Here is a 26764-nt window from a genome sequence, read left to right on the forward strand (position 1 = left end):
ACCCGTTCACATCAATAACTTTGATTCAAATAAAAATTCCAACCAATATACTTGTGCTATAAATTCTATGCAGTTCTTCCACTCCATGAAAGCGTGGGCATGTCCAATCATGCTTCAACAAGCAACAGACAAGTTCGGAATTAAAGTAGACGTCGCATCGAGTCGACACGTCCGGGAATTCTTCGCGCTTCGCTCGCGTGCGATCGGTATGCAGGATGCGGGCGACGGCGCATGCAGACATGCGGCATCGCGTGCGGGTAGGGTGGCCACGATTTACAGTTTCAAGAGGACATTAACTATAACTAGACACTATAAACCAGGCCTCTTCAAGGTGAGAGTGAATAGCCATTTACAGGGCAGGTATGTAGCTGTTTCCCATATTTAAAAAAAAACTGTTCCTCTCATTTTTGTCTCAACTTTCCCATCTAAAGTCAAATTCTTACGTGATATAAGGTACTCCACACTTTAGTTAGGGAAAGTGTTAGCATTTATGCATCGGTGACAAAAGCACTAATCTCAATCTGAACTTATAAATATAAACTCAGTTAAGCAGGTCCCACGCACAGTGTTTACGTATACTAATGTTACTTTTTGCTAGTGAAATAATGGTAGTAACATATTGACATCATCAAGGTGACTATAAAAACAGAGTTGTGTAGTATAAAACATCTACAATTTTTTAAGATGCTATTATCCATCCATTAGGGTTAACGACTACTAACATTTATCACGTTATAGACCACGGCACATCCAAATAAAATACCAGTTGGATAGCACTTAAGTAGTTGTAATAGTTGATATTTTCCCACAAAAGTCTGATGTTTTATCCACCATAATGGTTCTTGGCATCCTAGGTAATTTGCATAGGTAGGTATTATCCAACAAAACTGCAAACTTAATTAAAGCAACTCACACTGTCCTAAAACCTACACCTCACTTGGTCACCCTACATCTCGTGACCGGCTGGCACGGGGATGGCTGGCTAAATAGATACCTCGGACGTGGCTTACGTACGTTCCGTGACATCTAATTCTGCTTGCGACTTGCTTCTCAGGTTTAAAAATAAATCCCGTTTATTGGACGTTAACGGGTTAACAGATGCAAATGTCATATTTCCTATTTGTAGATGTAGGTAATCAGAATGCAATTTATAAAAAAAATCTGTATAAAAGTATCACTCTTATAGCTATAATCTAAACTGATTTTATAAACCTGAAAAGAGAGGATAAATGTATTAATGCTTCTTTACGCAAAAACTACTGGATGGATTTTGATGAAACTTAAGGCTTGGTATTTCTGCTAAAGTAGGTATTTCGCGCTGTCAAAATCTGCGCGCGCAATTCTTCGCCGAAGACAGCGCGCCAAAGAGCTCCCGCCACAATTTCCAGCTACACAGTATAGAAAAATACGCAGTTGGTTAGGTTAGGTTGACTTCCTTCCCTTCAAGCGTCACACTCACAACACTTTCTAATACAAATCATATCCAAGAGATGACTTTGAGCTTTGTTTATAGTCATTACGAAACAGACTGATGGGAAACTGCACTGTCTTGAATTCGAAAGGGAAATTTGACGGTGTTAGGGGAATTCTAGGAATAAATACAGTCTCCTCATTGAGATTGAGACATTTCAATTTGAGATTTCACTTGACTTTGAACACAATCTGATATGGAGTTTTCAAACACTTGTAAAAATAAAAAGTAATTAAATCAAAGGCACTAAGTAGTATTGATATCAACTTCGAAGAAAATGACTGCCAAAATTACTTTCTACCCGTTCCACACGTCTTTCATGAATTATATTAAGGAATTGTTCAGCTAAATTTCAAGTAGATTGAACCAAGGAATCACTTTGTCCCATACAAACTTTGCCCCCTTTTTTCACCCCCTTCATTTCATGACCCCATTTCGGAAAATCTTTTCTTATGAGATGCCTACGTCATACAAAGAACACACCTTCCATCATTTAGGTCTCTACGATAACCGTCAGTCATTTAGGACAAAGCATTTTTATTAGTTGTCCCATACTCTATCGTTCCAGGTATGCCATTGACAGGAGGGCGCTACAATCTTAATGGGTTATTCATTAGTCCCAACTTTATGCTACTTGACATTTCAGAATCGTTTGACTTTAGGTACCTAAGCGATTTGATATTCGGAGTCTTTTAATGAAATCAAGTTCTGAAATAACTTGAGGTGTTGTACCTGATCAAGCTTTTTAATGTAGAATAGTTAAATAGTTTTATTATGAAATTCTTCTCTAAGTCTTAATTTGTCAGAGTAGGTAAAGGCTCCATGAGAGCAAAATTTAGCTTTATAATAGTTTTTAATTTTTTTCTTGAAATATTTGACGCCTTGTAATCTCTCGTTAATATAGGTCCACACAAATAAAGAATGTTAGACTTCGACTTTAATAATTATGCTCTTACATAATTATAAATAAACTAGCTTTCCGCCCGCCGCTTCGCCCGCGTAGAATTTTTCGGTTTTAATATAACCTATTACACTCAGATATAACGTGGCTTTCTATTTGTGAAAGATTTTTTAAAACCGGTTCAGCAGATCCCGAGATTACTCCTTACAATTTAACAAACACACAAACTTTACCTCTTTATAAATTAGAAAAAGATAGGTAATTTGAAACCCTATTTTGTTTTGTTCTTTTTTTTATTTTAAATATTTCACAATCCAAACTAATATTTACTGTAAGTAAATGCTAAATAGTAAATATTAGTTTGGATTGTGAAATATCCTATCCTACTAATCCTACTAATATTATAAAGGCGAAAGTTTGGATGTCTGGATGTCATGATGTCTGGATGTCTGGATGTTTGTTACTCTTTCACGCAAAAACTACTGAACGAATTTTGTTGAAACTTTACAGTGTTATTGTTTATAACCCATATTAATATATAGGCTAACTTATGACGATATGTGACAAATAAATTTCAATAAATAAATAAGACGTGTCTAAAAAGCGCTATCTACCTATCGTCATTGGTTAAAATCTACAGCGCTGGATAAACTACTGTATGACGTGCGTAAATATTCATTCGGGGGAAACCGTGAAACGCCATCTATCAACATGATATCTAACGGGGGTAAAACGAGGTCCACGCGAACGAAGTCGCGGGCGGCCGGTAGTTTATAATAGGTAGCTTTCCCTCCGCAACCTTATTGGTATTCCATATATGTGTCTTTTAACTGATTTCTGTAAAATTTGTCCAGTTATAACTCCATTTACATCTGCATCTGTAAACAAGGGTTCATGTTCTCCAGCCCAGATGCCGAGTAAACAGAATCGTCTTTCAGTGACGTGCAGCTGCCCCTATATTTGACCCACTGACCTAATTTTTTATTATTTATTTGTATCAGTGTGCTCTTCTAAAGAGTGTAAGACGATTTAAGTATTTTAATTAGTACCAACCAAACGGCCCAACGACCCATCCCTTTTAAATTTAGTTTTCTTTTGTCTTACACACAATAAATTGTTATTGATTCAAATAATTATTTTTATTTTGCCCCGGCAATTTTTCAAATTTACATGGCCGTGGTAGGTACTATTAAAATGTAATTTTATCTTAATGGTTTTGGCTCATATTTGAGGAATGTACTATGTATCATGAGTAGAGTCTTCGTTTAAAAGGATGCAAACGATTTAAATTTCATTAGGTAGACAAAATTGATAATTCTTAATTATCAAAAATTTCAGCTTTCTCCAGTAACACTGATATTATTATACTGTGACTCATCAAAGTCATCATTGTCAAAAATATTGACAAATCGCGAACTGTCACGGCCAAAAAACTGACACGCGTCCGTCCTCCGTAAGCGCCACCGCGCGACTGATTGAGATTGTCCAAGCCGTCATGGACGATTTTTTCCACATTTTTTAACATAGTAAGTAAATAAGACGCAATATAAAAATTTCATCCGTTAAAAGCCCTCAAGTTATTTCTGAACTTTAGTTTAGTAAAAGATTTAGAATCTCAAATCGCTTATTTTAAAAATAAAACCATAAATAGAAAACGAATAGAGGTAACTTTGGGAATTTATTCTATCGAGTCAACTTCATCAAATCGTGTTTCCATCCGTTAATAGCCCTAGAAAATATCCTCAACTATGCCCAATAAAAATCTTAGCCTTTAATTTTACTGTTTAGTACCTCAAAAATTAAAAATGAAAACCTCATTTTCGCCATTTTCTCTGCTACCCGGCCTTAAGAGTATTATTGGTTACAGATCACAGGCAAAACAAAAGCTGTCACAAACATACAATTTCTATGAAACAAAATCAAAATATTTCGATATGGCTTCTAAAATAAATAGACATTATCGTATTAATGTTGGTTTTATTCTAATGGGCAGTTCGTGACATTTTGATGGACTTCCCCTCGCGCCCTGCGTGATGTGACGTCACATCACGCGACTGTCAAGTCGAGTCTAAATGCCACGCCACGCCACGCCGACGCTAATGATTAGGGCGTGGTCACTGTTAGAAGGGCTTGATATTTTTAAATTACCAAAATCAAAAAATTGTGTACCTACTAACCTACTTATGAATTGTTTTCTTGCAGAGCCTATACATTAGTTAGGTACACAAATTCTCATGACTTTTCCCCTACATAAGTACCAGCGCTGCAGCGCTTTCAGACTAACATTTGACAAGTGCTAAGAAGTGCTGAAACAAACTCAGTCACCACTGTCTCTGTTAAGATTTAGCTTTAAGGGTTGATTGGGAGAGAATGCCAAAATATAGCATTAATTTCGCATTCGTACTCTATCTTATGTGCAATAAAGTTTTAAAAATTAATTAACTAACATAAACCTAGACTGAATATTGTGACTTTGAGACTAATGAATATTGTGCAATTAAGTTTTCTTAACGTTAAGGTGGACCGACGACATCATAAAGGTAGCCGGAAAGCGCTGGACGCAGGCCGCTACCAACTGGGCAACATGGAAAACATTGGGGGAGGCCTATGTTCAGCAGTGGACGTCCTATAGCTGAGATGATGATGATGATGAAGTTTTCTTAAACAATTCTTTAGATAAGTTCGTTAAGACGCCTAATTTATCAAATAAAGAAACATTTACATTGAATTTAAAACGGGACGTTTCTCGGGGCGTACTTTGAAACTTTATAATTGCGAACTTATTTACAGATTCCGCTTAACAATATCCAGCCAGGGATTCGAAGGATATCGCTTGGACACGCTCAAGTCGTCCGGACAAAAGGGGGTGAAATAGCAACTGTAATGGCGACCATTAATAGTCTTTTTTATTTTTCATAAGATTTTGTTCATATTTGAGTCAGAAGATGCTAAATAATTTCATTATTTATCGACTTCCCAACAATTTCCTTTTAAACCTTTACCTGGTAGTGGCAGAATTGTTGCCACCATAACCTTATTGAGAAAACATAAGGTTCAAAACTAATGAAAAATATTTTTCTCTATACCAGCCAGTTAAAGGGTTAACCCCTTATGAGAAATAAGTGTGTATAGTACAATTTTTTTATTACCACATTCAGCCTTAGGACGTTGACTGCTGAACACACGCCTCCCCTAGTAATTTCCACTAGATTACCCGGTTGGAGAGGCTTGCATCTAAGTTATATTACTTTTTAGTTGTTGTGCAACCCACACGTTAGAAGATGTCGAACACAGAAAAATGCTATGAGCTACTCTAAAATATATCGAGTTTCTAATAGAAGCTTCAACCGTTCACTTCAACGCCTCTCAGCGAGTTAAAGTCCCAAATAAGTACATTACTTAAAGGATTTGAGATTTGTTTTCAGAATTAGTATATACAGGGTGTTAGGTAAATGCGTATATGAGCCGACACTAGCCCATGTTAACATGGGCATATAAATGGTATGGTGAAGTCAGAAATTTGATATCATTTGATATGCCCATTTACCTAACATCCTGTATATATAAAAAAATATTTTGTTATTTTTTAGCTTTAATTTAAATCCTATGTTAAAAATTCATAATTTTTCAGACTTTCATACTGACTTTACATGCGGTTGAAGTTAAGCAACTTCCACTTAAGGCTGATTTACACGTGTTGTAGGTAACTAAATTTTTAACTTAATTTTAAGTGGTTATTGTGTGTAAACACTCAATGTGTGTAATCAACTCAACTAAATTTTAAATAGCAAGTACTATTTACAAGCATTTTAGTCGCTTAAAATTTAGTTACAATTTAGTTATCTACTTAACTACTTAATAAGTGTAAATCAGCCTTTAAGTATACAGTCCATGGTTGATCGCGGTCAAATAGTATTAATTAATTACTGACATTTACCTGACGCTATTCCCCCATATATTTCGGTCTTTCACACAAAGATTTTACAAAAACTACCCCACATAAGGTGCTAAGAGGAAAACAAGATTAAACTGAGCAGTGCCACCCATTCACCAAGAAGATGCCCACTGCAACGGGACCCCATTCAGCATATGGCGTAACGTGAAGTGCCCACGGTGACGAAGGCCACGGCGCTGACACATAATGATATTTGTATGGATCCTAGTGCAAGAATTTTTGATAAAATCTGAGAGCATACGACTTATGACCTTACAGACGATAGTTAGAAGCATATCAAGTTAAAAAACACTGTGACATCTTATGTAGTGGCAATAAGATCTACTTTGCAATGAAAATGTAAGAATCTGTTGTACTATCGACTGTCCATGCTCTTAGTCGAACTGCAAACAGCCATCGGCTGTCCGTCAAGCCCTGTTTGCCCGGACCCAACGGCTCTAATTGAAATGGCAGCTCGAGCGTCCTCAAAGGCACGGATTCAAACGAATAGATGGCGGACGGCACTATACACAAAGTCGAAGGTTCGAATCCTGAATACGATTATGTGGAGCCAGCAGGTTAATGGATTTCAAACTAAAGTTTTAGTATAAGTTAAAATTGAATTCTACTAAAAAGGTCTTTTGATGTGATGGTCATCTACTACAATTTATTTGATACAGGCAATAAATAAATTAATTGTGATTAATAGTCATTGATTTCTTTCTATCAACACTCAATCGGGCGGCTAAAGATGCTTACCAAAAGCAAGATCATACCTATTCTTGATAAATGAGTTTTATTTAAGTTTGCAAATAATTAACCAAATTGTAATCAACCAAATTAAAGATACACAGTGATTACACAAACAGAACCCTCATTGAGTCAAAAGTCAAATTAAATCACTGGACTAAGAGTCCACACGAACTACTGGGAAGCATACTAATCGGAATCATTCGATTATGCTATATTCTGGTCCGGGAGCACGTAGAATTTTGTCCAATGACCCCAAGCTATCCATCCTTATCGCTCGCGCGTAATTATGTTGCTGTCACGCTCGCACACTCACTGCGGGTACCAGTCGCACAGTCGCGACAGCAACATAATTACGCACGAGCGATAAGGATGAGTAGCTTGGGGTCATTGGACAAAATTCTACGTGCTCCCGGACCAGACTAGACACTACAAAGTTCCAGATTCAGTCAGCAAGGAAATCTATTTGCCAAGAGTGTCCTCGGCCTAGCCACACACGCATGCAAATGTAATTGCAGTTAGATTGGACTACCCTGTGTAGGGCCAGGAAAGCTCTGCTAACTAAGGTACACCAACGACAACGAACAAAATAAGATGAAGCCTCAGCTTCTGTTTTGTAATGATCTTAGGTCTTTTATGGTGTAGCGAGTAAACAATAGTATGTAATTTACTCCCTATTGGAAACTGGATAATCAAAGCTCTTATTTTACTAATTAGAGAAAAGTATGAGATGGGAATACACTTTATAAAAATAGGTTACGCACAAAATCCGTTTCAATCTCATTTCTTTAAACGACAAAATAATTTTAATCTTGTCATAAACTGAAATTAAAATGCCGCCTTTTGCTATAAAACATAAGTAGATTTTAGGATACCAAACAATTACTTTAGCCTGCTACTTCGATTACGTAAATTTCGATTAAAAGTTACAAAAATATTTTCTTACGTGATTTCAAACTTCGATTCATGAATCCTACCAAACTTTCATATGTATACAAGTTACGTAATATTTATAAATAAAATATTGACTAACTAAATATAAATTGTAAAACATATAAATTGTAATGTGACATGCAATAAACGTTTTGAATTTGAATTTGAATTTGAAAATACCTAGTGTTATTTGGAAATTAACTAAGAGAATAACTATTATTTTAAAAACTACTTTGATGCACCCATAAATTGCCGCATCCAATGATGCTAAATCCGTGTCCAAGAAAGCAATCACGTCCAGAAATATGGATGGTCGCTACACAAACTAATAAACTTGTGTTATCGGTAGTAATCTTCCCTTCGGCCTTCGTGCTAACCACCCCGGTTATTGGATTACTGTTGTGTTCGTTAACAAAGCTCGGTTCATCACTTGGAAGAAACCACTATGTACTTATTCCGAATATTCTGGTGTTTTTGCTGATTTATTTAATCGATAAACTAGCTATTCATTACCTAGTAATTGCCCTTCGTTATGATTTTTATCGATAAACTAGCAATTCACTAACTAGTAGGTAATTGCACTTCGTTATGATTTTGAAAAACGCAACACTAGTAATTAAACTAAGGATCGTATAGACTATTAAACTTACCTAGCTTTAAGGCCCAGAACAGACGGTGAAACGCAACTGCAACGAAACTGCAACTGCTAGTTACTTTTGAGTTGCATATAAGTTTCTGCCATAGCGTCCGTTGAGAGACCACACGTGACGCGACCAGTTTGAAACTTTCAGTTTCAGTTTTATTCATCAGAATCATCAGAAAGTTGCAGTTTCGTTGCAATTGCGTTTCATCGTCTGTTCTGGGCCTAAATCTACCCATCACCGTTGAACCTTAATCGTGGTTATTTATGAATGATAAAGGTTAATTGATTGGTTAATAAATAAAACTAACATAGTCCCAACCCATTTAAAGAAATTCAATCGCAAATTAATTCCGCTAATAGATTCCGTTTCATTGACACTTCGGGAAAAATCTACCCACAAACTAATTTAGTGTGAAATATTCCCAGCAAAATTTAACCGTTCACAGCTGCGGGGACTCCCCTTGGAATTTCAACGAATCGTCGACTTGCACTTAAATAAACGTCGAGCCTTCGCCGCATTAGTAAGCGGCCAGCTGGAAAATATGTATTAACCCGGGCGGGAAAGTAGATATTATATTAGATAGATATTTATTTGCATCACCATAATGTAATATAGGGTAGACAAGCTGTCCCCCGCGTTGTTACTAGCGGTAAAACGTAGCCTATGTGTTAATCCAGGGTGTCAGCTAACTCCATACCAAATATTATTAAAATCGCTTCAGCCGTTTAGACGTGACGTATCAAACATACACAATCACAAACTTTCACCTTTATAATATTAGTGTGATGTGATGACTAGACTTAGTGTGAGTTTTAGAAAATACAATGCGTGTTTTCGAGTCTATCCTGCCTACTTATCCTACGCCAAAAATGGCTAACCTGTCTTCGTACAGAGTGCAAGAGAATAAAACATTTGTACACACCAGAGTAGATTATGCCGGTCCCATCCCGCATCACACTTTCTCGTCGCAGAGGTCAGTCTTTTCTTTTGATTGAACTTTGAAAATACGTCACAAACAACTTCGTAATGGCAAAAGTACCTAGAGTACAAAGTGACCAATGAATCATTTGATGTAACTAAATACATACATAATCTACGAAACGTGCTGTGCCGAAAGAGAAATAGCCTGGACTGATTGACTGTAACTTTACATCGCATTAATCGTAGTATGAGAGTAAGTACCTAACTCAATTTTTTATAAATCAGTCGGCTGATTTGCATAAACCTTCTGAATAACGTTGAAAAGTGTAAAAAAACTAGAAAAAATCCTTCTAAAATAGTAAAACACAAGTCTCAACGCGACATTTTTTAAATAAGCTACATAAATGTACTCACAGCTCGATGTTTCGGCTGCCATGCTGCAAAAAAAAATTAAATTATTTACACTCCGATATTTTGTCGGTCATGGTGAAAATTTTAATGTAGGTAGGTACGAGCACACATAGCCAGAGGCTCTGGATTTCAGTTATGTCAAAGGAAAACTACCTCACGTCCCGAGGGAGTGAGTTTCCAGGTAAAAATCTATGACATTTGGCAACTGTGTAGCTTTGTGCCGCATGAAAATTTATTTGTATCTAGAAATATCAAATAAAAATATGAAATATCGACAGTTGCGATGATTTTACAAACGTTTTCTCAGACATCATAAGTCGCGCAGGCGCCTGCGCAGTTTAGCATTGAAAATTAGTATGAGCAACGCACGCGGGTGCGTTACAAATCAAGGAACTAAAAATGTACAGGATTACGTGACATCATGACGATTTTTCAAACAGATAAGTATTACAAAGTTACTACATACCCCTGACTCCGTCTGCGTCATTCCAGGAAACACTTCACTCCCTAAAATAAAAACCACACTCACACAGCACTAAATTAAACTTTTATCACAAACACAGAATTGTTTTAACAGTTTTTTTATCGAAAGTTTTATGTAAAATTACATTAAACAAGTAATTTTAGTCAAATCATCGAGCAAACTGACACGACGCCATAGATTAATCAAAGCTACCTGCTTATTGCAATTTCAAAAATAGAAAATAATTACGGCACGCGGCAGGCAAAGGTGTTTTATTATTCAGCTAGGAATTCTACAATTAAAAAAAGTTTAGGCTTCGAGCAATTTCAAATTTGGAAGACGTTTCATTCGTTTTGAAGTTAAAAGCATTTTGTTCTATGCAGCATTAATTTACCTTTTGGTGAATAAATAATAAATAATTGTTGATGTGTACTTAGTATTTGTAATTTTATTTAGGTACGTGCAAATATGAATAAAAATTTCATATACTTATTCATGGTTCTAAAGGCGTGAAATAATTTTAATCACTGTAAATCTTTTTATAGTTACTAAGAAAGGATGGTCTCCTCTGATTATTTATTTATTAAATTATAATTAAATAAAAATAACAATTAATTCGTTAGTTAACCTGTCACATACTCCAGGTTTATTTCTCCATTTTGTGTCCATTTTAAAGACAGAACCCTAAATCTAAAGATTAAGATCCAGACAGTTCTAACTCGAACTGAGTTGGTCGTCTAGACGAGTTTCTCAAAATTTACAAACCCCTTATCTTTAGTCGACAGCAAATCTTATTCAGCCTACCATAAAATGTCTGGGTTGATGAAAAATACCTAACACTTTTCTTAGTTTCGTATCTTTCCACATGCAAGTAGGAAAAGGAAAAGTAAAACCTGGCTTACCTGTCATGATGAGAGCTATCACCAGAAGCAGTCACTCATCACAAAACAAAAACTGTGGTGTAGAATGTTATCTTAACAGTCACCTGTAAAATATTTTCGAGTGCCTTTTTGACACACTTTTTTGTAATCGTCTTGGTCTATAGATCGTTTCATCCACGAAGACGTGCCCCACCATTCTTCCGCTAATGTTTGAGTATTATCGGTACACGCTAAATCCTCCATGACTGCACACGCACACTACAATAATGACGCCCGGATTGCTCGGATCAAACTTCCCGCACGCTGCGCTTCCCTCGACCAAAAATTGGTGGGGCGCGTCTTCGTTGATGAAACGAATTATATTCGTCCTTCCACTCTCTTTCTGTTTTACACCACAATAAGCTATATCCACAAATTCTAGAGTAAGCTAGCAGTTTGAGAATCCTCGGTCTACCCCAGTCCTTAGCATGCAAGTCGCCGGACCAGCTCGACCGCGTCAAATGGTGACAAACGACATGCCCCGCATGAATATACACTGGTTCGGGTCTGAGCTAGGTTTCACAATAGTTTACTGCGATAAACGTATGCTAAGTACTTGTGTTGGTCTGGGACGTTATTTATGTACACGGTCCTTTAGTACTGATGGGTCAATTTATCTTAGGAAGAGTAGTTTTTTGAAGGTCTTGCTCGCTATTAGAATCTACCCGGAGGGTATATAAACGATCTATGATGGAATGAGCTTGTCCAGATGATGGCTTCTCGCTCTACATTTATACTTACTCATTTTATAGGTATAATATGCTACTTTAGTGCTTTTAATTAGAAATGAAACAACTCTATTAATGTTTATTTTTATTAAACAATCAATGTTTATCAACAAATATTTATTATTTAACTACCTATTTACAAAATAAGCATTGTTCAAAGTTTAACAAGTGTATGTAAGAAAACCTTTTAAATAATAACATAGTAAAAATAAATTAAATAATAATATAGTTTAACATAAGTAGGTATACATTGCTTATTTAAAAATAACCATGTACAGTCGCTAGCACATCAAGCAAGCTATTTTTATTCAAAAATCGCTCTTTATTCGACTAATAATATAATAATTATGCTACAGTATTTATGTTGATGTGCCATCGACCATAAATTTAACTAACATGATGCGCAACAGTCAGATACATGCTTAGAAACGTTGCACAATAATAATATGTGCAAATTGCATTTAGTTGCATAAATGTAGGTACTTCTAAGCAGTGTGGAATAATGGCACAGTATTATGTATTTAGAAAAGATTATCTACAAAATAAATATAAATACAATGTTGGCACCACTATCTGATTAAAATTGAGCATAAACAATAAAAACCTAGTTAAGTGTGTGTGTATATACAGATTAAATTAATAAAGTTTTTATTGTCGGATATTAACGATTCTAAAGAAATAAAGAAACAGTTAGGTAGGTACGTTTCTTGTAGGTACGGGGGTCTACCTTATTACAAACTTTTAGTATTTTTATTGTTAAAAATTCATATTCTGAGAAAAAGTACACAACCTGTCTACCCTCAGATCATAGAAGCGAATAGATATGAAACGGGGGCGTGGCACGTGTCTCCGCGATATGCCCAGAAACGAACATCACCCGCGAAGCCAGGTAAGTCGCGATTCAGTCGTACTGAGGAAATGTTCTCCGATATTTGTCACAGATATAGAGGTCCCGTTGACACTCTTTAGGTACAGGAGTTCCCAGGACTATTTCCAGCGGTCACCCATCACAAGGCAGCTGCGTGTACCGCAGACAGGCTCCAATGTTCTCCTCGGGGCTTCGCTTGCGCTGCGGCGGGCCGAAGTGGACCGACACCGCGAAAGGCGAGATGGAGGTCTCCACGCGGCAGTCTGACCCTGACCCTGGGCAGAAGCTATCCCCGCAGTGGGTTATAGACCAGGGAATGTGCAAGATGCTGTTACAAACAGTCAAATAAAAGACACCAAAAGAACGCGTATTTTGTTTGGGGGTGCGCAATTTTGACTTTCATTGATTTTGACGATTTGTCCTTATAGTGTCCATAGAAATATACATTCTTGAGTAACAGCCTACAAGACACAAAGACAGTCAACATATCGACGGCAGAAAGCGGAAATGTCGTATCTCAAAAATTGGCTAAAATAACTTTTAATTGTATTGTATTAAGAAAAAAAAGCCGCGTCGAATGGTGTATGTATCGTCTTTCTACGATGAAAAAAAAAATAGATACGTCATAGATTTTTTTCCAGTTTTTTTACAATTTACTTGACCAATTGCTGTAACTAGTCAAAAAATCGCAACTTTCGAAAATAAAATAGATACGACCACACTACTAGTATGTTAAACAGTTACAGCACTCTTTTCCTGAGTCGAACATTGATTTTAAAGGAGATACAGCATTTTAGCCGTCCTAAAATCTTACGATGTCGAACATACAGCAAATGCGCCGAACTGACGTGAGTACTTATAAAATAGTTACTGCATTTCAAACGTATCATCTAATAGCGAAAATCTTACTAACATCATTAGAATAGAGTCTTGTTTTGTGTACAGCAAGTAATACGTCACTCTAGCAAAACAAACCCCCTCCACCCGCTGCGTCATACGCCATTCTGATCGCGCGGCAGTTGTGCGTTAGCGCCGATAGTGAGAACGCAGAATTGTAAATTCTTAAAATAAATATTATTTTACATTTTTATTTGTTGTTTCGTTTCAGCCGAAAGACGTCCACTGCTGGACAAAGGCCTCCCCCAAGGATTTCCACGAAGACCGGTCCTGCGCCGCTCGCATCCAGGCACCACCCGCGACCTTCATCAGATCGTCGGTCCACCTAGTGGGAGGCCTGCCCACGCCACGTCTTCCGGCTCGTGGTCGCCACTCAAGAACTTTCCTGCCCCAGCGGCCATCAGCTCTTCGAGCTATGTGCCCCGCCCACTGCCACTTCATTTTAGCGATTCTGCGGGCTATGTCAGTCACTCTGGTTCTCCTACGGATCTCCTCATTTCTGATTCGATCACGCAGGGAAACTCCGAGCATAGCACGCTCCATCGCTCTTTGGGTGACTTTGAGCCTTCTTATGAGGCCCATAGTAAGCGACCACATCTCAGATCCGTATACCATCACTGGCAACTAGTGGCAGCACACATTGGTCAAATACTTTTGACTTGAGACACTGCGGTGTTTCGGACGAGAGAATTTCGCGAAGCTTCCCGAACGCTGCCCAGCCGAGTTGGATTCGACGATTGACCTCTTTCTCGAAGTTGGCCCTACCTAACTGGACTGTTTGTCCCAGGTATACATAATTGTCAACAACTTCGAGTGTAGTGTCTCCAACCTTCTCTAACCTCTACTGAGGCCATCGAGCATTGTGTTTAGGTCCTCCACGGTCTCACCTATGACTACGATATCGTTCGCGAAACGAAGGTGGGTGATATACTCGCCGTTGATATTTATGCCGAATCCGCTCCAGTCCAGAAGCTTGAAAACATCTTCCAGGGCGGTGGTGAACAGTTTCGGAGATATGACATCTCCCTGTCTCACTCCTCGCTGCGACTGGATAAGTTTCGAGTTCTGATCCTGGAGGCGGACCGACATTGTGGCATTTTCGTACAAGCCCTTCAGCACTTTGATGTATCTATAGTCAATTTGGCACCGTTGGAGAGACTGTAGCACTGCCCAGGTCAGTCGAAGGCTTTTTCATAGTCCACAAACGCCTAAGTGGCTGATTATAATCTGCCGTAGCGTATGTATGTGGTATATGGTACTAAAGCCTTTTCGGAAACCGGCTTGTTCGGGAGGCTGGAAGTCGTCGAGCCTGCGTGCGAGACGATTCGTGATGACTCTCGAAAAGAGCTTGTACACATGGCTCAGAAGTGAGATGGTCTATAAATTTTTCAACAAGGTTTTGTCGCCTTTTTTGAAGAAAAGTTTCACCACACTTCTGTGCCATGCCGTAGGCGTTTTTCCCTCAAGTATGACGGAATTGAACAGCCTCTGAAGAGCCTTTAGTACCGGCGTTCCGCCTGCTTTCAGAAGCTCAGCCGTGATTCCATCATCACCCGGTGCCTTGTTGTTTTTCAGCAGTTTGAGAGCCATTCTAATCTCGTACAGACTGACGTCCGGGATATCTTCGGTCTAGTGTCGGGTCAATCTAGCTTTTGGGTCTTCAGCTAGATTTGGGAAGTACACTCGTGTATAATTGTCCGTAGAATTTCTCAACTTCTTCCAATAACTCAGGCCCCGACGAGATGTCTCTGCCATCCTCGGTCTTCAGCTTGGTCAGTTGACTTTGGCCAACAGACAGATCCCTTGCGAACACTTTAGAGCCTTTGTTACGCTCAATCGCCTCTTTAATACGATCTGTATTAAATTGGCGTAGGTCGCGAGTCAAAGACTTGGAGATCTGTCTGTTAAGACGCCGATACTGAGCAGCATCTTCAGAGGACTGCAAAACCAAGTTTCGTCTCTCTTCTATAAGTTTATTGGTGAGGTCAGAGATCTTTTTGGTTTCTTTTGAACGATGGGTTTTAAAGAACTTAGACCCAGTCGTTTGGACAATTTTCACGAACCTGTCATTGTATTCGTCCACAATTTCGCAGTCTCCCAGGCATTCGAAACGATTTTGCAACTCGAGCTGAAAGCTTTCGGGGTTTTGGAGTTGGATGGGCGCTGGGCGGAGCGTAGACTTCATCAGTCGACGACTCTCGAGCTTCACAACGGTAAAATGGGACCGGGAGCTATGTTTGGCTCTGGAAATATCCTCATATACATATTATAGTCTCCACTTCGTCGTCGGGGTGTTCCGTGGTCGGTGCGTATACCTGTATGACCTTCAGCGAATACCGTTTGGTGATTCTGAGTATAAGGTACGCTACCCTCGCCGAAATACTCTCGATCTGGACCACGTTGTTGACAAGGCACTTGTGGACGATAAACCCGACACCACCCTGGGACTGTTGGTCTCCCTCCCGGAAATAGAGCAGGTTTCCGGATTTCAGGATTATGGTGTCCTCCCCCTCTCTTCGGACTTCGCATAATCCTACGATATCCCACCGCAACCTGCTCAGTTCTTCCTCGAGTTCGGCGAGCCTCACGTCAGTCCGCAGCGTGCGAGTGTTAAATGTTGCCAGGGCCAGAGGTCGTCGGGGTTGGTAGCCTGTCGGTACCCGGTGATTCTTAGCACCTCTCGCCCCACCGTTACCGTGACCGCTACCGTGGCCCGGGATAGTGGGGACGCCGGGGACTAGGGGCCGTGTTTTTTTGTGTCTCTTCATGAGGGGATTTTGCCTTAATCGCCACGCTTGGCAGGCGGGTTAGCGATCGCAGTTTTTTTTTTGTGAGGTTTCGCACGCAGACTCTGCTGCCCGTCCGGTGCTGCAGGGATTTTGTCGCCTATTACGACACGCCTCCTGTTGGCGGTGGGGAAGAGTATTCTTTATGGCCGTCCCCCCCCACACGGCACTTGTTGTTTACGTATTTAAAAATAATAAATGGCAAACCTCAGGACAAAGTATAAGTAAGTGATTGTTTCAAGCAATAAAGAGAAAGTATAGCAGACTGATTTATGTAACTAATGAACAAAGAAGGAAAAGTAACATGATGATTATTATTTTTATTTAGTTTAAAAACTAATACTGAATTTAGCAGATTGATTGTTGAAACTAATGAAGAAGAAAAAGTATGGCAGGCTGATTGTTAAACTTTTAAAGAGAAAGTGTATGCTTCTTAAAATTAATGAAGGAGAGAGATAAACTAATAAAGAAGAATATTTTTGTCGGACTGATTATTATAATTAAAAAACAGACTGATTTTTTGTGCCATTACATTCTTAAAATTTAAATAAAACAGTTAAGAAAAAGATACAGTATTTTATTGTTTTCACATCTCTGACTCTTATTGTATATAAAACATTTCAAATGTAGAAAGTTATTTCATTAAAAGGTCCATACAGCTAAATAGCCCTGTAGAGTTTATCGTTTCTTTGAGATACAGCAGATCCGCTGCCTGGGAACTGAAGTCAACTTAAAAAAGCCATACATTTTACCTTCCTGATACAACATTTCTGCAGCTCGATATTAAAAAATCAATTGCTGTAACTAGTCAAAAGTCAATGAAGTAGTTACTATAGAATATTCCAATCACCTTTATTAAATAAAGTTTAATTAGTAGAAAAACCATGTAAAATTTCAGCTTTCTAACTTTCTTAATTTAAGATTTATGAATTTTTGAAACAGTTTTTTTGCTCTGGTGTAAAATCGGACTTTTTGAGATACGACAAAATCGCTTTCTGCCGTCGATATAGTTGAGATCCCGTAAGTCCCGTTGGCACCCTTTGGGCACCCTTTGGGCACAGAACCCAGGACTTCTCCCAGCGGTCACCCATCACAAGGCAGCTGCGTGTACCGCAGACAGGCTCCAATATTCTCCTCGGGGCTACGCTTGCGTTGCGGCGGGCCGAAGTGGACCGACACCGCGAAGGGTGAAATGGAAGTTTCCACGCGGCAGTCTGACCCTGACCCTGGGCAGAAGCTGTCTCCACAGTGGTGAGGGTCGCAGACGCCGGGAATGTATGATGTGCTCTGGAAGTAAGAAATAAGGTACTTATGGATAATAGTTAATACCAATTACCACTGGCAAACTTAAGTGGGGATATTGCTCGTAGGACATTGGGACAGAAATGTTCTCGAGTGGAGACTTCGAACCAAAAGACGTAAAGTAGGCAGGCCTCCTAATCGATGGACCGAAGATCTGATAATGTTACAGGACGCGGACAGCGCAGGATCAGTCGATCAATCCTTGGGGCCTTTATCCAGCAGTAAATGTCCTTTAAAACGAACAAATACCATTAGCATATCAAAAATGAAGCTCAATTTATCATTCTGATTTTAGTTGTTTTACCTATGAAAATAATAGAGAGAAAGAATGTCGGCTTAGTAGCCAGCTGCTGTTCTATTCTTGTTTATTCAGACATTAAAAATGTTTCAAATCAAATTCTGCCAACATTTACAAACTTGAATCTTAGGGGGAGTCCGGGACAGTTTAGCAGGTGGGAGACAATAGCCACTGCTCATAGAATTTTTTTGGAACTAAATATTGCGACGTAGCCACACTTCTTAGACTCCTTAGGTGCGTCCCACCTCGCTCACGCATTGCCGTTGCGATTGGTAGTTTGGTTTAGGAGTGACAAGTGATAACACATTTTCGAGCCCAAAAAGTAACTTTTTTCAATTTTCGATATTTGATTTCAGTTGTTTACTATGAATAGATTCCAGCATGTCATTTATATACATAGTAAATGTAATTATCCTAGTTCCATTTACGGTAGACAGTTTTTACTTAAGTGTTATAGTTTTTTATAAAAATGTAATAATGGACAGCTTGACCTGGGGTGGGAGACATTAGCCTGGTATCGGGAGGAGACTTTACCCAGGGTAATCTGGTACTTTTATTGCAGATAATCATCCAAAATGCCTTTCCAATAAAAAAAGGAACATCTAGAAATAGGAACCATTTAGAGATCTAAACATTTCTTATTACTGACAGATGTCAGTAATAAGAAATGCTATGGGTATGTAACATTGATAAAGGAAAATTAGAGGTGTTGCCCCAGTAGAAACTAGTTTATCCAGATCAACCAGTTTTAATAGAAAAAACGTTGCTGATTTTTTTCAAAACCTCAAAGAATTAAATTGTTACACATTTTCATTCAAGAAGATTAAATTTCTTTATAGTATTATAATTTTTAGTGATTATTTTGCTTATTTTTAAACCCGGGTAAAGGCTCCCTACTTGGGGGGTAAAGTCTCCCACCCAGGCGGGAGATATTAGCCAAATATCACTTTGGTTAAAATTGTTAATTACTCTTAAACTAATAATGATGTATTAAACTTTCTTAGAAGAAAATATAGCTAAATAATGTAGCTTAACATACAATTAATAAAAAATAGCGATTTGTAAGTATAGAAATATTTATGAGCATTTTAGTGGAAGGCGGGTAAACTCTCCCGGACTCCCCCTACTTATAACAAAATGATAACGCCGAAACAAAGCCCTCGTAGACAAAAGACGATAAATAATAAAGCTGGTATAACAAGACGAATCAGTCTCCGAAGCTCCATCGCATACATTGTTCAAACGTCTCGACAATCCGCGCCTCCCTCGGGACTCGAACTCGGCACCGCGCGAGACAATGTAACTTAACTCTTGCATGTAAATTTTTATGAACCCATTCAAGTTGTGGAACGACATTTCAAGTGGTATCTTGGAATTTTATTTCGCTTTGTTTTGGACGTGACTCCGTGAATAATTGAGGAAGTTCAGGTAATTTTGAGATAAACTTATCAAACTCAATAAAAAGAGCTGGTTTCACTACTTGCTGATAAAGTCCTTGATATACCTCAATCTTTAGATTTATTTTAAGAGGCATTTTGTTCATTTTCTCAAGTTCATTTTCAAGATCAATTGCTTACTTCGCGGAAAGCGTGTACTACGTACCCATCTTTCCCGTAATCTGCCCGATATCAGCCAAATGTCATGTAAAATGTATACCAATACCACACAACCTTGTCGAATTGCCAATAAACAAATTTAAGATACATATAAAAAATACCCTTATGTCCAAAGGGTACTACAAGGTTCGAGACTATATTGATGACAAGGATGCGTGGTCAGTTCAGTCTGCACATATTTGATGTACTTAAATTTGACTATTCTTACCGTTAGATAATTCCTGGCAATAAGTGGTGACTGAGTTTGTTCCGGCGTTTCTTCTCAGCACTTGCCATAAATGTTTGTCTCGAAGCGCTGGTAGGGCCCAAAAGATAAGGAGACATGTAAAGTGCCCCATAAGGGCTACCTTTTCTTTTTTTATTATTTTCTATTGACGTTCATAAGTGCCACTTGTGGTCTAAACTGAATAAATATTTTTTGATTTTGATTTTGATTTTGAATGCATTCAAATTTCCGCGTAATGTGGTGCTAACATAAGAAGTAGGGTGGTCCTTATTTTTCGACTTTTGAATTCTCTCCGGGGCACTTTCTCATTCGATTATATACCTCTAAATATGAAATTAGCTTTTTTTGTTTTTTTTTTTTTGGTTAATATTTAGAGGTCGCTACCAGCTGTCAAAATATTTACAAAAAGCTTTGAAGATCTTAAATCATGGTTTCATAAATGTTTTATTTAAGTGTTTATATCACATTTTAGGTGCAAATGAACATCGCATAGATAGAATAGACAATCGCTTCTTGTCCCCTTCTCCCCTCAACCCCTCTTCTGTACCGACCATGGTACCGACGCGTCGAGATACTAACAAGTAAACTCTTATATCTTAAAAATAATTGATTCAAATATGTACATTGTACATAATATCTTAGTTCATAGCAACAACAATAATTTTGTAATATTTTTATTTGGCTTTGGCTAAAAATAAATGAATCTAACAAATACAGATTTTGTGTTTTTACTTAAAATTCAAACCTTGGTAGCGACCCCTAAATGTCTTTTAAAAATTAAAAAAAAAATAATGAAAGACTTTCATATGGTATATATTCAAATTACGTGGTGCCCCGCAAAATATAAGAAAAAAAATTTTTTTCGTAGGAATAAGGACCACCCTAATAAGAAGGGATATGTTATACATCTATTTTACCCCAATAGTAATTTAATTTGGCGCCTCATTACCCAGTTCCAAGAAGTGCTCGCTTGTATCCCTATTACTCGTAAAACATATCCCTACTTCCCTACTAATATTATACGAGTAAATGCGAAAGTAACTCTTATCTATCTGTTACGCTTTTACCCCTAAACCACTGAACCAATGTTGATTAAAGGTACAGAGATAGTTCGAGTCCTGGAAAAGGACATAAGATAGATTTTTACCCGGTTTTAGAAATCTACACGCACGCGACGAAATTTTTCTGTGACAGACAAAATTTAACGCGGGCGAAGCCGGGGGCGAACGCTAGTTACAAAACAGTAATACTAACCGATACAAAGTACTCGTTCTCGCAAGGAATAGGTAGTGATGCTATCCGTGTACCTTTACCTGCCGTAGCCTTGCAGGCCCACTTCGAAGTTCTTGTAGCCATTGTATCGAAACTTGTCGTCCTCCTTGGTGTAGTGCTGAACGTATTATACTGATATTACGTATTACTTTATCAACATTGTTTTGGTGTAATTATTTATAATATCTGTTTATTAAGCACTAACTTACATAATAAGTATGGATACCTAAAACACAGGCAAACATTTTTGCTTAGTTTAGGTATACTACCTTAATTAACATATTGTTACTAACCAAATAATTTCATAGTCCCATTTAAGTTTCTTGTATTTAGGCTAAGTTTTTATTCAATAAATTTATCTTATCTTATCTTATCTTAATCTTGCTACACTAAATATTAACAATCCTCAGAATAAAAACAATACTCACCGACACAAAGTACTCGTTCTCGCAAGGAATAGGTAGTGATGCTATCCGTGTACCTTTACCTGCCGTAGCCTTGCAGGCCCACTCCAAATTTCCCGTAGCCATAGTATCGGAACTTGTCGTCTTCTTTAGTGTAGTGCTGCGCGCATTACGCAACAATGTTGCTACTTAACTAAATATTAACAATCCTCAAAACAAAACAGCAGTACTAACCGACACAAAGTACTCGTTCTCACAGGGAATAGTGATGCGATCCGTGCATCTCTGCCTGCCGTAGCCTTGCAGGCCGACCCCGAAGTTCCCGTAGCCATAGTATCGGAACTTATCGTCCTCCTTGGTGTAGTGCTGAGCGTATTACGTAACAATCATACTACTTAACTAAATACTAACATTCCTATGAATAAAAGGAATACTAACCGACACAAAGTACTCGTTCTCGCAAGGAATAGTGATGCGATCCGTGCATCTCTGCCTGCCGTAGCCTTGCAGGCCGACTCCGAAGTTCCCGTAGCCATAGTATCGGAACTTGTCGTCTTCTTTAGTGTAGTTCTGAACGCATTACGTAACAATCTTGCTAACTAATTATTAATATTTCTCATAACAAAACAGCAATACTAACCGACACAAAATACTCGTTCTCGCAAGGAATAGTGATGCGATCCGTGCACCCCTGCCTGCCGTAGCCTTGCAGGCCGACCCCGAAGTTCCCGTAGCCATAGTAACGGAACTTGTCGTCTTCTTTAGTGTAGTGCTGCGCGTATTACGTAACAATCTTGCTACACTAAATATTAACAATCCTCAGAATAAAAACAATACTAACCGACACAAAGTACTCGTTCTCGCAAGGAATAGTGATGCGATCCGTGCATCTCTGCCTGCCGTAGCCTTGCAGGCCGACCGCGAAGTTCCCTTAGCCATAGTATCGGAACTTGTCGTCTTCCTTCGTGTAGTGCTTAACGTAACAATCATACTACATAACTAAATACTAACATTCCTATGAATAAAAGGAATACTAACCGACACAAAATACTCGTTCTCGCAAGGAATAGTGATGCGATCCGTGCATCTCTGCCTGCCGTAGCCTTGCAGGCCGACCCCGAAGTTCCCGTAGCCATAGTATCGGAACTTGTCGTCTTCTTTAGTGTAGTGCTGTGCGTACGGAGACCATCGGCTCCAGCCCCAAGTCCTGGCGCCTCTGCTCTGTCCCCACAGCCAAGACGGCCAGATAAAGCTCCAGATCTAAATGGGTTAGTTTGGGTTAAAACTAGCTACGGGTACTAAAGGGATCTAATCTACTAGAATAAAGGGGTTTAATAATAATTTGAAAAGGGGAAGCATCTATGAAATATAACTTTTATTTGTAAGAAAACCAGGACTGTTGTTATTGATATGGGTATAGATAAATTGTTTGAATACATTATTATAACTATGATACCTTTGATTTACCTTTTAGGAATATACACACACAGTTAAGATTATTAAGGACTGAGCTTGGGAAATCAATAAGTACGTAAATATGTAAATTAAGATGGTATATGGTAGTTAGGCGGGTAACTAACTACTAAAGGGCCCAAACTTGATATAATATCCCAAATATTTAAGAAATTAATTAATATTTTAGTTACACATTTGCGAGTGATATTACTATTATGGAAGCAATAAACTTATTGAGTATTGAATAAAATAATAAAATCAACTAGTATTAAGTTACAACCAGAATTAAAATCTATTAGTAATGGCCACAATTTGTAATACATAGTTTCGAAAATTCGTTTTGCATAGAAGCAATCAAGAACCAGAAACACGATTTATTTAACTTCTGATATTTCTATTATATCTTTGTCCACTTTAAACGAACTTATTAGCAATACTGGCACTTGCAAACAGTTTAGATACATTTCAAAAAATGTTCTTAGAAGATTCAGTTGCGGTCAGCTTTATACGTATTCTTACCCTAAAAGCAAGACTAGGCGGTGCGACGTTCGCCTCAACCACTGGCGCCATCTGAGGATCTGCTCCAGAACCTTCCTCTTCATCTTGCACCTGAGCGTCATTGACTGGCATCAGTTGTTCTTGCTGCATCACACCTGAAGAATGCCACCAAAGTTTATATTGGCATCGTCCTAGGTAGGTATATATCTACATTTTGCTAACGCTACAATGGATGGATGGTGAATGGACGTAACTGAAAATCCATGGGTTGCATGCTTTCAACAACTCTTGATATTGAACCACATGCAAGACGTACTTTATGCAATATAATATTTGCACGGAACTCTGGAAGGCATTATGAGTATTTTGTTTTTATTTTTACCATGCAATGCTTGTCTTCTTGTGTCTAGCAAACTAAGGCTGAGTTGCGCCAATTTACTTTAACTTTGACAAAGTTGACAAACGTCATAAATCGGTCAAAGCACCGGTTATTGTTAATGTTACGGTTAAAATAAGATGGTGTAACTCAGCTTAAGACTACGGACTTAAAAACGTCAAGGTAATTAGTTTTTGTGGTAAAGGATCAAAAACTACAGGGACTACGTTTCAGCCACATTATTCAATAATTTACCTACAACAACACCCGTAAGTTTCAATTAACCTGTTTCCCTATGTTAGCTTAAAACTGTTAATAAGGTATTTTACCTAGTTAAAACTACAAGGGACTAATTATGCCTCGCCAGTATATCTAACTCTGTAATACAAGCTATCCCACAAACACGTGAAAAAATTAGGGACCTTTACACTAGTTTAAATGATATCTACATATTAAGCCTCAATTGCATCCATAACTTTAACTGTAACTATAACCGGTGTTTTTGTATGGAATTCGACAGATTTTGACGTTTGTAAGTAAGTGTTAAAGTAAGATGGGCCTTAGGCTGAGTTGAACCATCTTATTTTGACTATAACAAATGTCAAATATCTGTCAAACTCCATACATACACCGGTTATCGTTATAGTCACGGTTAAAGTTAGGTGGTGCAACTCAGCCTTAATATGGAAAAGTCATTTTAAACAAATGCTTAACGCGCGCTTAACTTTTTTGTAGCAAGGGGGTAGGATCCTAACTACAGGAGTAATCAGGGTTAAAGTATATGAGACCGTTCTGGGTTTGATCAGCTACTTGGTCCCCGGTGACGTTGGTCCTCATAGTAGTGGCTGAACCAGGTGCGAAGGACCCGTCGGGCCCGTAAAACCCTGTGCCCGGCCCGCCAGAGGCACCAGGCCCGTACTGCAGGTCTGAGTGTAAAGGTATAATCAACTTTTCTTGAGAAACTCTTTATTTGAAACCATTCGCCTAGCCAATCTCAATCTTCACAAAGATATTATATTTCCAGCTGGTAAACAATAAAATAACTTTCGTTTACCAACTGGAAAATAAACAACGACTGGTAACGTTTTTATACCTACGTAATTTGAATTAAGATTAAAATTTCAAACATACAAAAAAAACTGTGTCTGGTGGACGCGCGTTTTTTCGCTAACTGCTCTTTTTGCAAGAGACAGGTCGTAGGTTCGAGATCACCACGCTAATTTGAAGGCAGGCTCATTATCCATTAGGCTGCTTTGTAAAAATACATCAGACATGTTTGCGTCAAATATTAAATGCTAATTTATTTATTGATATAGTGTCTTAACTCACCAGCCAGGTCCATCACGAAAGGCGCATTTCCTCCAGGCCCAATTCTAAACGATCTGCTGTCACACGGCACGTATCTAACCGCACAGAACCCCACATTCCTGCGCATACATGCCCTGTACTCCTGCCCTGCCAAATGACGGCCATTGATGGCGAAATTGAAGGTCTTGATTGTACCTGAAAAGATAACGCCTAGTAGAAATGTTGCGGCAATGTGTTTGTGTGACATTGCTGTGATGTTACGTTCAGGGGCTAAAGAACAAAGTAAGAGCCAAAGCTCACGATGCGTTGCGGCAGAGGTGCAACGTCAGAGCGGTGGTCGCTGCGTCGTCTTACATAGAAATATTTGGCGAAATGTTTGCGGTGCGCCGCTGCAACGCATTGTATGCATTGGCTCTAAGGTCTTGGGTGTACTATAATTTTGAAAACATACCATTGTTATTTGTAAAATACTGCAGACAATCGTGAGGCGCTGAATATGCTAACGGCATCTGCGCTAGCCGCAGCAACCATAGTCGTGGCATCTCGCTCCCTCTCATGCGAATGGATAGTTTTGTACTCTTCGCGCTCGGGAGTTCTCCTGCCTCGCGGACTTCGCTTCCGCTGGATAAAGAGTAGTATACTAGAAGAAGAAAGAGGAATGAAAAGAGCAATAAGATAGCAGTCGTTAAAGCCAATAGCCACTGAAGCCTTTACACCTGTTCCCACGTTTGGTTTACGGTCATCCATGATCATGTTGCATGAAAATGTGAATTACTTGTATATCCAAAAGTCACAAACTGGCAAAGGCACATTTATTGTCCCGAAGCAGTGGTAGGATTAATACTAGGACGTGTAAACGTGCTTTTTAAGAGCCTACTTGCAAAAATAAAATGAGTTTTAATGAGTTTTTAGTTTTAAACGGAGAAGTATCTTATTAATGTCAGTTCAAGCTTCATGGATTTGATTTACTTACAATGCTGGCCATGGTTTTGCCCACAAATGACGATCTTTCCACTGCCCTCCCCAAGCGTCATGGCATCCTCATCGCACTCGCCAGTCGTTCTGTTGGGCTGACCCTGTGAAAGTTGATATGGTAAGGCATCAATATTTTCTGTCAAACCATAGTATTTTAATACAAGGCGACAATAGCCCAACAATATTATAGCTACGATAGCCAAACGGTGAAGGGGTCGGAGTGGCCGACTCGAGATCCGAGGAACGCGGGTTCAAATCCCACCGCCGCTCGACTATTGTGGTGAGCCCACTCGTAACACAAGCTTATTTAGCTTACCACGAGGGGCTAACGAGACTATTAGTAATTTGGGCAATACAAATTGCTAATAATCTTTAAAAAAAAATAGTGCCAGACTGCAGACTGCTAC

The 26764-nt window shown here is 38.6% G+C and overlaps 1 protein-coding gene across 1 annotated transcript in view; it reads right to left on the reverse strand.

Annotated features, from left to right (window-relative positions):
* Nucleotides 1–17676: 17676 nt before the first annotated feature.
* LOC135078741 (uncharacterized) overlaps nt 17677–26764 on the reverse strand; it is a 43637-nt gene continuing 34549 nt past the window's right edge. Inside the window, exons 4-12 of the mRNA XM_063973298.1 lie at nt 26356–26458; nt 25834–26022; nt 25404–25577; nt 23720–23853; nt 22784–23005; nt 22386–22517; nt 22184–22315; nt 21980–22111; nt 17677–17914 (exon numbers count right to left, since the gene is read on the reverse strand). Coding sequence (XP_063829368.1) covers nt 17711–17914; nt 21980–22111; nt 22184–22315; nt 22386–22517; nt 22784–23005; nt 23720–23853; nt 25404–25577; nt 25834–26022; nt 26356–26458 — 1422 coding nt within the window. The 3' untranslated portion in view covers nt 17677–17710. The remainder of the gene's footprint in view (nt 17915–21979; nt 22112–22183; nt 22316–22385; nt 22518–22783; nt 23006–23719; nt 23854–25403; nt 25578–25833; nt 26023–26355; nt 26459–26764) is intronic.

The sequence above is a fragment of the Ostrinia nubilalis genome, chromosome 15, assembly GCF_963855985.1.
Source record: "Ostrinia nubilalis chromosome 15, ilOstNubi1.1, whole genome shotgun sequence".
Taxonomy (NCBI): Eukaryota; Metazoa; Arthropoda; class Insecta; order Lepidoptera; family Crambidae; genus Ostrinia; species Ostrinia nubilalis.